The 16215-nt window shown below is 37.8% G+C and overlaps 1 protein-coding gene across 2 annotated transcripts in view; it reads left to right on the top strand.

Moving 5' to 3' along the window:
- The window catches only part of TRHDE (thyrotropin releasing hormone degrading enzyme), a 365816-nt gene that overhangs the window by 11430 nt on the left and 338171 nt on the right, over positions 1 to 16215 (top strand). For both annotated transcript variants that reach the window (XM_081060435.1, XM_081060436.1), the window contains exon 2: positions 2146 to 2419. In XM_081060435.1, the coding sequence (XP_080916561.1) occupies positions 2146 to 2419 (274 nt within the window). The remainder of the gene's footprint in view (positions 1 to 2145; positions 2420 to 16215) is intronic.

Below are 16215 nucleotides of genomic sequence, written 5' to 3' on the forward strand. Positions count from 1 at the left end.
TAGTGTAAACAATTTACACTGTTGTATCCTGCACGATGAGGGTTGTGGGGAGCGAAGAGGGAGGCGCAGGATTAAGAAAAGACAGTAGCCATGAATAGAGTTTAAGGGGAGCCAAGGGACCTGCAGCCTCGAGGACTGGACGGGCCAAATCAGGCCTATGTATTAGCTTTTATTAGTTAGGTGAGGAAGTAAAGGAGATAAAGCTTGTCAATCTCAAGATCTGTGAATCCTATACATTATAATAGGAAACTGATTTGAGCCAATCACCCTTGCCTGCAGGCAGCTGAACCTTAAGTCTCAGGATGTATGTACTTCCCCAAGGGACAAAACTATATGCATATGAATAGATGGAGAACACGTCACTGAATCACTTCCCTTGCAGGTTATGGGAAGGAATGCAGCCACAGAGGCTGAGGCTTTCCTTAGCTGGGGGAAGGTGGGATGCTGTGCCCACCTCTGTGAACCCTGTGGGTTCTCCTGTTGGTCCCCACTTGACTGTGCCTGGCTTGAGTTGTCCCCACTGTGGGTAATCTTACTCGTCATTGGCTAACCAGCCATCTTTCTGGGGCCAAACAGGGAGACATAAGGTGCAAACACAAAGGTGAAGCAAAGTCCCTGAAAGGATTCGTCTCACAGACTCTCCTTTCTTTAGGGGCAGGTACAAGGAGACAGACAGGTAGGCTGCTGCGTGGCAACATACACCTCATGGTTTGAGCCAGGGATAACCAAAAAGATTCAATAAGCACGTCAACTCCTATTGATTGATAGTAGCTGTCTGAAGTTCTATGCTGAGAATAATTTTGAGGCCAAGTTCAGACTGAGTAGGAAAATGTACCACGTTAGATTAACCATGTATACCTTGGATGATGGAGAGGGGAGAGGTAGCATAACTACTTATGGGGGAAACAGCTTTTCAGAGAAATTACTGTAGAACTCAGCTGTGTTTTACAAAAGGTGTGATGTTGATTTGCCTTGTATCAGGTTTTACAACTAGTATTATTTTAAAAGTTTAACTTTTGTTATCAACGTTTTCACAAATATGGCCTTTTCTAAATTAAAAGAGTGTCGTTCCTAAAGTACTTAACATGAGTGTTTTCAAACTGTGAAAGAATGTAGAAGTTGCTTCTAGTTAGAGTTTTAATAAGCAACTTTGCAACTTGATCTGAAAGCTTGAGGGCATTAAATATACCATACACACACACACACACACACACACACACACACACACACACATCAACATGTTTATTATGTAGATGTTTGTTATATTAACATATTGTAATATATTAAGTATATATTACGAGTAGTAAAAACAATGGTCTCTGGATTAGTCAATGTAAACATAGGTTATAGCACTCCAAGAAAGTCTGAAGATACTGTGAATCAGTGGCTGCCATGTTTTGACTGGCTGCTATTTAGTAACAGCCTGCTGGGTCCTATTCATCTGTTCACAGTGACAGATGTATTACATTCTCTTCCCTCTTCTTCCCCCCCCCCCACACCTCCCCAACCAGCTTTACAATTATTTTGAATTAGGCTTGATTATTTCCTTTTAAGCAATAAACAGCTACACCTTAGGGACATTTAGTAATCGTCCAGGATGGTATGGCTAAGAATGTTGTAGAGCCAGAATTCAGACCAAGGTCTGTCAGGTTTCAAAGTCCTTTTTCTTAATAAAATCAGGTCATGTCTTGTTGAAATTTGAGGGAACAGATGTTTCCCAGTGTGATTGTATATGTTCTGTATGTATCTGCTGACAACTTCTGGATTTTAGTTTCACTGTCTTTACATGTTGTACAGCTTTAGGGAGGAAAGTGGGGCACACCAAAAAAGAGAATTATTATTTTCCAATATTTGCCAATGTGATGCTAATGAGTTGGTTTTCTGTAGACTGTAATGTTTCATCTAATAGGCACTGCTCTGGGTTTAGAGAATTTACTTAAATTGAGACAAAAACTTCCCTGAAGAACTTTTATTGTTGGGGAAATATATATGAATGGTGCTTTCATGCTATTCATGCATTTAAGTTTGGTTCCAAAATGAAAAGTCTCTTGCAATTTGGCAAAAATACTTTGTCAGCGGAAGCATGTAAAGTGGTCATAACTCAAGCCATCAAAGTAATTGGGAATGTCATTTTCTTTTTTCCAGATTCCTTGGTGTTACTCAGTTTTCGCCTACACATGCCAGAAAGGCATTTCCTTGTTTTGACGAGCCCATCTACAAGGCTACTTTTAAAATCAGCATCAAGCATCAAGCAACCTATTTATCTTTATCCAATATGCCAGTGGAAACTTCTGTGTTTGAGGAAGATGGATGGGTTACGGATCACTTTTCACAGACCCCTCTCATGTCCACATATTATTTAGCCTGGGCTATTTGCAACTTCACATTCAGAGAAACTACCACCAAGAGTGGGGTTGTAGTAAGTATTTTAAACTTAATGATGTTTTTGGATAATGCACACTCTGTAAAATAACCTTATTTCTGGATTAATAATGAATCATTCCGATAACTGAATTCTTTCCTTAACTAACCCTTGGGAGGAAAATTATCTTCCTAGTTTCATAGAGCCAGAGAGGAATGTCTCTTTTATACCCAGCGCTTGTATTCCTTTAACCACTTCCCTCACCTCTGCTATCCCTGTTCCTCTCCATCTCCTGAGTATCTCTGGAGGAGCTGTTGTTTGTATTGGGAAATTGCCTGTTTCTATTTATATTGCTGAGAAAGCTGTTTCTTTTTATTGTGAAATATTTTGAACATACAGAAAATGTGGAGCATAACACAATACACGCCACATAACTACTAGCCAGCTATATAGAATCTAAACATTTTACCATCTTTGCTTCTAATTTAATTTTTGAGAAAGTAAGATGTATTGGATAGAGTTGATGCTCTCTGTACCCCTGTCTGATCTCATGCTTTGCCAGCTTTCTTAGAGATAACCACTGTCCTGAATTTGGTGTTTGCCATTTCCATGAATATTATTATATGAGTATTAAGTATGAATATATACATTTAAAATACATGTCATGCTTTAAAATTTCATCTAAGTGGTTTTATATTATACATACTATTCTGCAACTTATTTTCATTTCATTTTATTTTTTGCTTAAAATTATGGTTTTGTGGTTTATTTGAATAGAATCATTGAATGAATATATCAAAATTTGTCATCCTCCTATGGGTGAACATTTTAATTTTAGTGATTTTCAATGATTAACAAAAATGCTCTAGTGAGCATTTTTGCATATAAGTTCTTCCAATGTGTTAGAATTTCTGTAAGGTATAAAGCTTCTTTTAGCCCATAACACCCAAGTGTATAAAAAATATGTTCTTAAGGAAGGGTGATATATAGGAAGCCTGGAGAATTACAATCTGTATTAAATTTATAATAAAAATCAGACTCTCTATGACAACTATCATTTGTGACACCATGGTGTTCTAGGTACTTTTGCATGCTGTTGAATTGCATTAGTCAGGCTAGGTCAACCATGCTGAGTTAACAACTTTCTTCCTCATTTCAATGGCTTACACAATAAATATGCATTTATTTTAATTTTTGTGTCAATCCTAAAGCAAGGTATTATGACTCCGTTTTTCCAAATGAGTGCAGTAGCTTAAAGAGATTAACTGTCCCAGCATCACAAAATAAGCTAGTGGTAGAGCCACAAGTCAAACCTCTGTTGGTTTGATTCCATATTTTGGGCTTTTCCATCCTGTGCCCAAGGAAAATTCTGTTTCATCATTTCACTTGTGTGTCTGTAAGATAATTCAGGTAATGATTCTTCCCATCCAGTGACCATCGTTTTCAATGTTGCTTGAACAAAACAAAAGAAGTGAATAGAAATCTATATTCTTATTCTGTAGGAAGTACATAGCTCTATAATAACCTAAATTTTGAAAAATAGGTTTGGCTAAATAAATTTTTCTCTATGTTACTTTCAATATAAATCACTGTGGAGCCTATTGAAAAAAAGTAAACTCTACCTGCATACAAAATTAATGCTATTATTAGAGAACTGCATATAGTGAATTCATCTACATAATCATTAAAATAATGTCTTAAATGCTGGCTATAGAAAGCTAGATGACATTTTACTTTTTTAGACTTATACTTATTTGATATAAGGAATTCCTCTGATGTTTGTTGATGTCTCCTATAGCTATTTCAAAACTGTACACATTGGATCAGAGAAAAAGACATCTCATTTCCTTTTATAGCTTCAAAAGTTGATGATTGACTTGCTGTGGGTCAACTAGCAGCATAGGGTACAATGGAAATATTTTTTCTAAGTATTTTTTCTTAAATATGTTCTCAATCCATCACAATTATGCTTACTGCTAAATGACCGATGTTTAAAACCAGACACATTCTAATTATTTAGATGTAACTTTGTATTAGAGTTAAGAATCTAAATAATTAGCAAACATTTTAAAATTTCTCTGTAATAACTTTGTAGGGAAGATGAAACATACTACTAGAAAACATTGAAAGGTCAACTGAAATAAAATTTTAGATTGTTTAATCTAACAATACTATGAATAGTAAAAGGAAAACAAAATTGCTATTGGGACCCCTTAGTAATCAATTGTGGAAATATGGTTCAAAACCTGTATCTCTTTTTCTGTCACCTCTTTCACTCCAATCTTTCTTTTTATTGACTTTCCTCTTTATTACTGGGAGTACATTTCTCAACTCTTAAGAACTGGAACAGGTGGAAGTTTATCTTTAAAATCCTGAAAGTATGGTGGCTAGGTGAAATCCAAGTGGTAATTTTGGATCAGTAGCTAAAGCAGTTTCCTATAGGATATGAAAGAGCAACTTGAGTAGCATCTTAATAATACACAGCTGAATTGTAGCAGTGTCTCAAGTGTACCTATTTGAAATATCATCATTATTTGCTTATCAAATTACCTATACTCTGCAAGGCACTATCCTAAGTAATTAGAACGATAAAAAATAGTCTAAGATCCCTCTAGTACAGAGATTGCAAATGCAACTTTCAGATTGAATCCAATCCTACGGACGTGTCTTGTTTACCCACCTCCACAATGGCTTAACATTTTTCTAATTAGTTTTCAGCATTTACACATTGGAAGAGTGCACATAAAATTATTTATTTCTGGCTTTTCTTGAAAAATTGGAAGGTCACAGTCGTTCCAATGTGGGTAATTGTCAAGCCCACATTACTGCTTGACAACATTTGTTCATTCATTTATTTCTTCAAAAGATATTTATTGACTGAGTATGAGGTATTGTTCTAGGCTCTGGTGACATAGCAGTGAACAAAGCAGACAAAGTTTCTACTCTCAGCAAACTTATATTTTAATGAGGAGAGAGTGACAATAAACCGATAAATGAAACATATGTCGGGTGATGAGATGTGCTATGAAGAAAAGCAGTGTGCTGAAGCTAAGTGGTGGCTGGCCAATATACATGGGGCATTTACTTCCCAATGTAACTGAATCAAGACCACTTTTGTCCTTTGTATCTAGTCCACTTCCCTGTTGCATATTACCTGCTGTCATTCTGTAGGCATTTGGATTTTCAACCCTTGTCTAGGGACATAATTCAAGAGGGTAGCCAAGGAATATACACTGGAAAAGCAATGAATTCACTAATTGTGAATTCGTGTTATTAGCATTCACTACTTGTCAAATTAAAGTTGTAGAAAATAAGCTGAAGACAGTTTTGAAGAGGGAGAAATTGCCAAGAGTTGGAGTCTAGCATATGCTTCATGGAGGAGATAGGATTTAATGTGGCTCTGAATGATTGATGGTTTGGTCTTAGAGGAGCAGATGAATGTGGGCATATAATCCTTGGCAGGGAAAATGTTAATAAGAAAAGAGATATGGATATCTATGGGAAATAGTGTAACTTTATGATTATAAACATGGATTTTAGAATCTTGTAAGTCTGATCGCTTCTGGGCCTTCTGGCTAAGATCAAGTGTAGAATCATGTAAGTCTGTTTTAGGGTTTTCACTTTGCTTCTCTATGAACTTGGTTAATTACCTAACCTCTCTTTATCCTGGTTTTCTTGTTTAAAAATTGAAGGAATGAATTTTTCCTTTAACATATTGTTTCAGTTACTATCATGACCTAACTACTCCAGAATTCAGTGGCTTAAAACAACCATTTTATTACTCTATAAGTTTCTGTGGGTCAGGAATTTGGAAGGACACGGTTGGGGTCACTGCCTCTTCTAAGTGATGTCAGGGGCCTCAGCTGGGGAGATTTGATGATTGGGGGTGACTTGACTGGAGACCAGAATCATCTGGACCACCTTTAGTAACGTGTCTGGTGGTTGTTATTCCAGTCTTCTGCAATGTCAGCTGGGGCTGCTGGCCATAGCATTTATACGTGGCCTTTCCACATGGCCTGGGCTTGCTCAAAGCATGGTGGTCTCAGGGTGGTTGGACTTCTTGCCTGATGAAGTAGCTCCAAAGGTAAATGTCCCCAAAGAACTAGGTAGAGCTAGTTTTGATTTAGCCTCAAAAGTAACACAGTTTCACCTCTTCTCATTTTTAATGGTTATAAGTCACTAAGAATGGTCCTGATTTGATAGACAAGAACATAGACCCCACCTGCTGATGGAGAGCGTCAAAGAATTTGTGGATTTGTTTTAAAATCAATAAAGTCTGACCTCTGGTCACAAATTATTTACATTCATTTCACATACAAAGTACACTTGCCAAAAGGTCTGATTCCATTATAGTATCAGGCTCAAGTTTGAGGTCCAGGATCTCACCATCTAATTTAGGTCTAGGTGCAGATGAGACTACTTGGGTTTGGTTTCTTTGAGCGTGGTTTTTCTCTCTCTGAAGACCTGTTAACGAAGGAGACAAATTATCTATCCCACTCCCCACCCACATGAAATGATAGTAAGATAAGAATATGATTATTGCACTAGACCTTTCCATTCAAGAATAGAGAAAATGAGAAGATACAGCATTTGCTGGCCCATAGCAATTCTGAAATCCAACAGGACACATGTTGGCAATTCCTTAATTATAGCTCAGTGTTGCTTCCTGTGAGGTATTCCTGGAGCTTGGTCCTACCCTTGGGGCTCTTAGTTTTGCCTTCTAAGGCATCTTTTCTCTTCTGGTTGAAAAGTAGTTTGTGTTTGTAATTGAATAGTCTTCTGGGCTTGCTTCCTACCAGTAAAAAGTTGGGGGTCCAAAGGCTTATTTTTGTTTTGTATTGGCTCTTCTGCTTTCAGTCCAAGCAAGTACACTTATGTAAAAAAACCTGTTGGCTTTTTATGTATTAAGTTACATCCATTTCATCAGACGAAACTATACCCATAGGTCTCTTTAAGATGAGCCTTTGTCTACCGTGAGGCTTTACTCTTGGCATGCTTAGATGCTCTATGATTTAACAGAGAGGTTTGATGAGGCACACTCTAAAGATCCTTAGAAAACCTATATGGGGCATCACTTTAAGAGTATCTGAAGTCTTCGTTTCTGAAGTCACATCTTTGGCCTCATTTTCAGACTGTGCTTTCCTCACAGTAACCTGTATTTATTTCCCCTGAGGCTGTTTCTTACTTTGAGAATCTTTTGCCATCTGTGGGGAAGAGGCTGGGAAGAAGAAGAGTTTTAATTTCAAGCGTAGAAAATTCTGACTTTTTAATATTTATTTGGAATTTTGCTTGGAAACTGGACAGTTTGTTCTTAAGTTTTTCTCACCTTTTTTCCCCCACATTTTTCATGGCCAGTGAGAAGAAGCCAGGTAGCACTTTCAGTGTTATACCTGGAAATCTCCTTAGCTAGAAAATATAGTTCAATAGTTGTAATTCTCATTTTTCCATGAAACTGTAGGCAACAATGTTGCCAAACTTTCTTCCACTACATAACAAAGGTTCCCTTTTTTTAGCTTCCAATACCATTCGCCTCAATATTCTTCAAGCCTTCACCCACAGCTTCCTTAAGGCTCACAAAGGTTTTCCTAATAAGCACCTCAAGAATCTTCCAGCTTTTGCCCACAGTTTAGTCCCAAAGTCAAAGCCATGTGTTTTGAGGCTTTTGTTAATGGCAGTGCCCCACTTCCAAGTTCGAAAATTGGTTCCAGTTGGTATTGTCGAATAAAAAAGCACTCTAAAACTTAGCAATAAAAAATAACCATTTTTTATGCTCACAGATTCTGTGGGTCAGGAGAATGAGTACTACAGGGCAGGCAATGACCCATCTCTGCTCTATTATGTCTCCACTGGAGAGGTTCATTAGGTGGGAGTGACTTGACAGCTGGGAGTCGTAATTATCCTGGGGCTTCTTTACTTAGTGTCTTTACTTGATGTTAGCTGCTATCTGAGCCCTCGCTTAAGGCTCTAACCTGCAGCATCCATGAGCAGTCTTTCCATGTGGCCAGAGCTTCCTTGCAGCATGTTTCCTCATGTTTTCAGACTTCTTACTTGTGACTTAGGCCTCTAAAGGTGAGTGTTCCGTGAGATTTATATTCCCTGTTCATTCCATTATAAATGATTACATAGATTATATTAGTCACCATGTTTCTCCTCTGCCTTTAGCAAGGCAGAGGCTGTATTACCGTTTCTGAACTAGAAGTTAAACAGTGTCACTTTTGGGGCAACTTAGGTTGGCCCAGATTCTAGCAGAGGGGATGTAGACCCCATTTTTCAATGGGAGTAGTTTCAAAGAACTTGCAGACTCATTTGAAAACCACCACAGTTGTTATAAGTGTTATAGGAGATCATGTTTATAAAATCATAAGCACTGTGCCTGACACATTGTACTGACTCTGACAATTAAGTTGATTAGATATTCAGAAGTCATAGAAGGGAGTCGTGATATGTAAGTTTGAGAGACAGATAGAAACTAGATTGTTCAAGAGCTTGATGTCTAGCTAAATTGTAAGATTTCGTTCAGTTAACAGTAAGAGCCGCTGGGAATTTAAAAGCTGGAGACATTTGTATAATTTTTATAATCTGCCTGAGAAAAGCATTCACAGTATGTGGACATGAGAAGACTGGAAGCAGGGGGTCCATTTCGCTAAGAAACTCTGGACTGGAATAGTTATAATTTAAATGAATAGCATAGCGTACTGAAAGGCATTTTAAAGGGAGAATTGGTAGTACTTGGCGAGAAATAGAAGATAAGGAAATGTAAGCATTGGGGAAGCAAAAGAGCAAAGACTCAAAGACTCAAGAAGTGACTTTAAGGTTTAAGTTATAACAGCTCTGTAGTTTCTATCCTCCAGAATCACTGTGTATTCTGAATTGGGCATCACAGCCACTGAGGGTTTTCATTTGCCTTTTCTAAACTCTGGGATGCACAACCTATACTATTACAATTAGTTGTATAGCATTTCATTAGTCAGCATTTTTTTCTTTTTAAAACAAAGTTTCTTTATTAAAATTCAGAAATGTTCTGATACATTTGTTAGTAAGTGTGTTTCACCAACATTTTGGGGGGGCTACACATTTATATCATTTACGATGTGATCCTCCTGACCAGTCCAGTACCCACCTGACATTATACATAGTTAGTACTATATTTTTTACTACATTCCCTATGCTTTGCTTTACATCCTATGACCATTTGGTCAGCATTTTTTTTTTTTTTTTAGCAAGTTACAAAACTCAGTTGGAGCTTAAACAAAAAAGGGAAATTTATTAGAAAGCTATTGGGGTATCTCAAGGAATCTCCAGTTAGGGATAGACCTGGGGCTTGGAGCACTGTGAGAAACTTGGGAATCCTATTTCAGGTCCTTGTTACTGCTTCTTCTGCTTTGCTTTTCTCTCTTACTGTGGAAAGGCTTTCTCTGTTCTTTGATTCATGTGGTGGAATATTGCTACCAGAAGTTCCCAGGATTTCCATATTGCCATGCAGGCCTCAAGTGGGCATGTGACCTTTATAAATCCCAAACACATAGGGAGTGTGTTGATTGCCCTTGCTTGGGTCACATGATCACCTCTGATCATGTAGCTAGACAAACATCTGTGGGTAACCGTGCTATAGAGCAAACGATGAAACATCATATTCTAATGGTTGATGTTTCTTAGATTCCAATGATTCTTATAGGATATGTTGTCAAATTTCAGAAAGACTAATGAGGATATTTGGTTGAGTCCACATGTGGCGTCACAACATAGGAACATGGCATCTTCTGCTTCACTTTGTGAATGGAAGTGTGTGGGGAAAAAAAGAGGAGTTGCTAGTGGATGGATGCTGGGCAAAAAGCTACAAGTACCCCAGATATATTTTTAGCTTTAGTTTTAGCTTTATTGGACTGACGACCATAGGAAGAATACACAAAACGTATGGCATTGGTATATATGAACATATGCCTTCACCCAGGAAAGTACACACACATACACATGTGATGCACATTTCTGATGTCCAAGGTTCTAATGATGATATTGTGTATACACACTTAAAACACGTGTGGATATTGTAATGTATATTCTCTGTAGTTTCCTACTGAAAATAGAATTTAAGTTCTCATTTTAACAAGAGAAGTAGAGGACGATAGGTTAATGTAGTCTAAGCATCTATTCCAGTTTAAAAATACCCATGTTAATAATGAGACCTTTTGTCATTAGACATTCTAGTTAGATTGCAGTACAACTATAATAATGGCCCATAGAGAAATAAATAATAACAGAAGAGTTGGATTGCAATCTATTTAGGAATACAACTAGAGACTTCCTGACTACCCCAAGAAGTAGTCAGGAAGTCTCTAGTTATATTCCTCTCTACTCTTAGAATACTGTGTACACTCATCCGTCATTGTAATTATCTCACTGTTCGTAGTTCTTTCTTGCTGGCCTCGTTGCTCCTGCAGGCTGTGAACTCTTTGAAGGCAGGTACTGTCTTTCTCATCTTTGTAAGATCAACAGTTCCTATGGTAAGTAGAAAATGGTAGGCACTCAGGGAAAGTCCATTGAACCTCTAAATTAGTGAATTCCCTTCAGAGAAGTCACAATGTTGGCAGTTTCCAAAACCTTTTGGTTAGATTAATAATTAGGGCACGAAAATTGATGAGAAGTAATTTTGACCAATATTGAACTACAAATAATAAATGTCATGCATAATACAGATATCACCACTTTAAGGCATTCTAGTGGAAGATGTAGTTGGAAAGAGTTGTTAAAGAGAGGTTAGTACTGAGGGACAAAGTTTTACTGCCAATCAGGGAACTGAATTCGGGCCAGAGTCCAGGCTCTGGAAAATCTAATGTAGGGGAGGAGAAATGGGGTGATGCTTATAAACAGAAAAACCAGGATTGTCTCTGTCCTCTATCAGGAAAGCAAAGTCTCTGAGTATTGATGATGGGCTGGAGATAGCTGGCTAGGCCTGGGCTGTTTGGGTGGTCTGCTGCCATATGCATGTTTTAGGATTATGGTACCCAACTCACTTCTGCTGTATGAGAAATACGTCTGAGCCAAGGTTGAATCATCCCATTAACTCTGCACTCTTGTCAGCAAGTAGTGTGGCCAGGTCAGGAGTTTACTGGAGTCAAGGAGTTTGAGATGTTGAAAAGAAAAAGAATGTACTTGGTGAACTTCCTTAAATTTCATTAGTGTGGTAGGAACAGAGGAGATAGGTTCTGTGAAGGAGTGAGTGTAGAGTGAAGAAATGGTGATCATAGACTATGTTTTTAAGAGTGCTAGTTAAGGGAAGGGATAAGAAAATACATCTATGCAGAGCCTACCGTAAGTGATTTTAGATAGTAGGAGAGCTGAATATGTAAAAAGAGAACAAAAAAGTTTCCGGACAGTAACTAAGGACAGTAACTAAGGACTTGATATTTAATGGCTTGTCTTTGTAGAGGAAAGGTCCAACATTCTTTGGCTATTTCTGCAAGTTTTAAGAACTTTAGTAATAAGAATGGAGAAAGCAGGTATGGGGAGATTAAACTTGGGAGACTGATTAGGCGCACATGGCCAGAGGTCAAAAGGGTGAGACATCTAGAGTGACAATAAAATTTTGCTGATATCATAAGACATAATACCAGAGAGGCAGAGAGGCAAGTGAATCCATAATAATCGAAATTATATTCATGAACAATGGATTGGGATGGTTGACGAATAGAAGTCACCATTAGAGTAAAAAATAGGACTGGAATGATGAAATGAATGAGGTGGAAAGAGAAGGTCTATGATAGAGAAGAGGGTTTCAGATTTCAGGGTGAATTGGAGGAATTTTAATCCTGTTATTGTAAAGTTGAATGGATGAAGGGGATTGAAGATAGAATCATGGATTGAGCAGAGATAAGGTAACTGTAAGGCCATGTTAGAACAAAGATCAAAAACATTTTAGGGGACTCCTTGTGCATATTGGTAAGAAAGCTGTAAACCAGGCTTTAGACCCCAGAAATGTGAGTATCCCCTGGAGGCCTAGATGGGGAAGAGGATTCATGAAAGCCATGAACTCCAAAAGAGGAGAGTGTTTTCATGGAAATGGAGGAACAGTGGTGTAAAAGCAGCAATAGCAGAGCTAGGGAAAATTTCCTTCCTCTCTCTGTCTCTGAGGGTGGATGACAGCAAATCTAAATAAGGATGAGAATGTGGGCAGAAGTAGCGGGAGTCAGGGGTTTGTATAAGGGATGAGAGCTGCTGAGCATGAACATCACTTACACAGCAGGTGGAGTGGTAGTCTGGAGAGACCTGTTAACAATAGAAGAGGGAGAGGACTGAGTAGGCAGAATTTAGTTAATAGAGCAGCTTCTAGACCTATCCAGCCCCATGCTTTCCATTGGGATGTTGGTATAACGGAGTGTACCTCAGCAAATCTCCATCCCCTGGTGCCTGGCCTAGGCTGATGGTGAATTCATGATAAATGATAATGGATTTTGTTATATAATCCACAACTTATCAACTACCTGAGGTGTAAGAGTCTACATATAAAAAGGTTAATAGAAGCTATGGGAAAAGCGGGGCTTAAGAAACAAACCTACAAAACAGAACAGTTTAGTCAGTGTAGAGTATTCATAGTTGTAGTATGTTTATTCTTGATACTGTGTCTGATGGGTTATATGGTGTCTAGCTAGGTACATTTCTGTCTTGGTAGAGAGGAGGAGATGAGTATGGCTGTGATCTTTCCTTAGTCTTCCTGCTAGGATTTTGGGTGGTAATGGTGGAGGCCATCCACTGTGTTTTTGATAGGGTCCAGCCATATCTACGGTAAAGTAAAAGCATATAATCTGATCATCTGAAAGGGTTTGCTTTTCCTTTCTTTACTGTTTCCTTTTTTTTTAAAAAAGTTGTTTATTATTATTTTTTTGATCTTTCTTCTTTTTCCTTCTAGTTCTTTAGGACTTTTACTACAAAGGGTTAAAATTTTGGCCAAACCTTTATAATCTAAGGGAAGTAGAATATTGTGTAATATTGAGGAGGGAAGTGATAATAGATGAGGTGGAGATTTAGGACAGGGCCAGATCATGAAGGGATTTGTATGCCATATTAAGGACTTTTGATTTTATTCTGTAAGCAGAGGGAACCATTCAAGGATTTGAGCTTGGGAGGGCTTTAGATCGCATCAGGAGTTTTCTGTAGAAGAACGGGGACAATACAAAATGTCTTACCACATTTGCGAAAAGACTCAGTACTTTTTCTCTATTACTTATTTGACCAGATCTATTTTCCTGTTTGATGCAGGCTGCCATGCCTGTTAGCTCAGCTTTCCTGAGGATCAAGGAACAGGCAATGAGTGGATGTATGGCAAACAAGTGGAGTTACTTCAGTTGTGGCTGACATGAAAATATAGCCAAACGTTTGCATCTAGTCTCTGACACAAAATGTGCAGCGGTCCAGAGAAAAATCTGTGGATAACCATGCTGTAGAGCAAATGATGAAGCAAATCATATTCTAAAGGTTGACATTTCTCAGATTCAAATAATTCTTATAGGATTTGATGTCAAATTTCAGAAAGACTAATGAGAATGTTTGGTTGAGATATATTAATATTTCTGGAGATGGAATTTGCAGAAAACAAGACAATTTCTTTGCTGAAGAATCAAATATTTTTCCTGAAAGGCCTTTGTATTCAGTTGGATCCATAAAACGGAATATTCTGAGTGGAAGAAGACATTGAAAGTACTAATAGTACTGTCTGTCCTTAGCCACTGCCACCTACTAATGTTTCTTGACTTCCTTTTCTGACCAGATGGTAGAAAAGAAACTCACTGGGTTTTTGAGATGCTGCCGTTTTCTGCTTAGATTTAATTTGTGGAGGAACAGGAGAATGCCTGAAACCAATCACTATCCATATGTACTGTTCACATGGCACTGAAATTATTTATTTCAACCATCTTTCCTAAAACCACAGAAAGCATTTGTTCATCTATTCACAAATATATATTGAGCAACTGTGTTCCGTAATGAACAGATATTTGGAAAATTCTGGCATAAGTGAGAAGATCAAAAAGAGAACATGTAGGGCAGAATTTATGAGAAGTTCACATAGATGTAGGACTTTGAGTGACAGGGAGAGGAGAAATTCTAAACTTTTCTAATTAACTTTAATCAGAAACTCATAGATACCAAATGTCTTTTCTGGGTTTAGCAGCATGTTAAATACTACACATAAACCAAGGTGTAAGCTATAGATTTTGTTTCCAAGGGGTTTAGGAGTCAGTTGTTGAGACATGATAAATACACTGGATGGTACAAGCACTATTTTACAAAGGAAAGGTAAACTCAGTGTTATGTTTTATGTCTAAGAACAGGAAAAGAGATCAATGAGGGCACATGTAATTACTGGATCTGGAAGGATGAGTGGCTATGAGTAGGTGGAAGGCAAATAAGAAAACCTTTTTTGTGAGATGAAGAGAATGTCCAAGGAAGGGATGACCATGAGGTTTTCTTCAGAGTGAGAAGATTGATGTCAGTTAGTTGGTTGAAAATATCTGAAGGCAACTCAGGAAAATTTAAGCAAAAGGGAAAATCAAGGGTAGAATCCTGGACAATTGACAGAAATGAAGAATTAAACAATTACGTCTTGGGAAGAATAGCCGTGAGGATTGAGACAGCAGATAACAATTAATAATCTTCTTGGGGCACTGTCATCAGATTATTTTATCTGCAGTCCTCACAATTCCAGGAGACAGAGAGAGCAATTTGTTTTGTCTGAATAGAGTGTCTACCTCCAGGGATGACGTAGATGCTGGGATTCCCTCATTGGTACTTCTATCTGGGGCAGGTGAAATCTGGGAGGGGAAATTTTTCAAAGGAAAAACAGTATTACATTATCAAAAAAGAGGAAGGTATACCTTGTAAGCAAAAACATCAGGTAAATACAGATATCATTTATTGAGTACTTACTAGCACTGTTCTAAGTATCATTTCATTTAATGCTTTAATACTTTGAGCCAAGAATTGTTACCCCCATTTTCAAGATGAGGAAAACGAGGCACTGACTTGTTCAGGATTGTGTGGCCCACCAGGGGCACAACTAGCATTTAGGTCCAGGCAGTTGAGTTCTGGACCTTGTACTCAACTAGGCTGGATCCTGTGGAAGATGCTCCAAAGCATGGAGTTGCAGGAAGTGATATTAAATAGGTAGAGTGGGGTCAGAAAGACCAACTCTTAGACTGGAAATGTACAGAAATAAGGATCCCCAAAAGATAAAGAAGTAGCATGATAAAAGTAATGTTTTAGAAATATTAATCTTGAAGAAATGTGCCAAATAATATGGAGGGGAGAAAGCCTGGAGTTTTGAAAGTCCACTAGAAGGTCATGATCAAGCTTGGATAATACAGGTTTAGACCCGGTGAAGACATATGCACTGACTGTCCACATGTCTTTTTCACATGGCAATGAAATGATTTTAAAATGTAACTGTGAAATGCTGTGGTTCAGTTAGTAAGATAAGATTTTTAAAGAATGTTAGTCTAAAAATGAATAATTATCATAGCACAAGAGCGTAACTCTTCTAGGCAGCTTTAGGTTTCATGTCGTCCATGAAGCTTTGCCCCACCTTTCCCTCATTTGAACTTCAGTTATATTTCTCTTTGGATCATTGTCCAAATAAATTTATATTGTTGTTTTCTGCACATCTTTTCTCACTTATTAGGTTGTAAAAGCTATGAGGAAAAAAACTGTTCCCAGTGAAAAACACACTCATATAGTATATAATCAGACACACATGCTACCGGATATATATTCAGAGGGTCCCCCCCAAAATGTATACACAATTTAAGAAAAAAATTACTGTATTAAAATTATGCTGATGGTCACCACTTTGAGCACTGCTTGTA

The sequence above is a fragment of the Rhinolophus hipposideros genome, assembly GCF_964194185.1.
Source record: "Rhinolophus hipposideros genome assembly, chromosome: 9".
NCBI classification, from domain to species: domain Eukaryota; kingdom Metazoa; phylum Chordata; class Mammalia; order Chiroptera; family Rhinolophidae; genus Rhinolophus; species Rhinolophus hipposideros.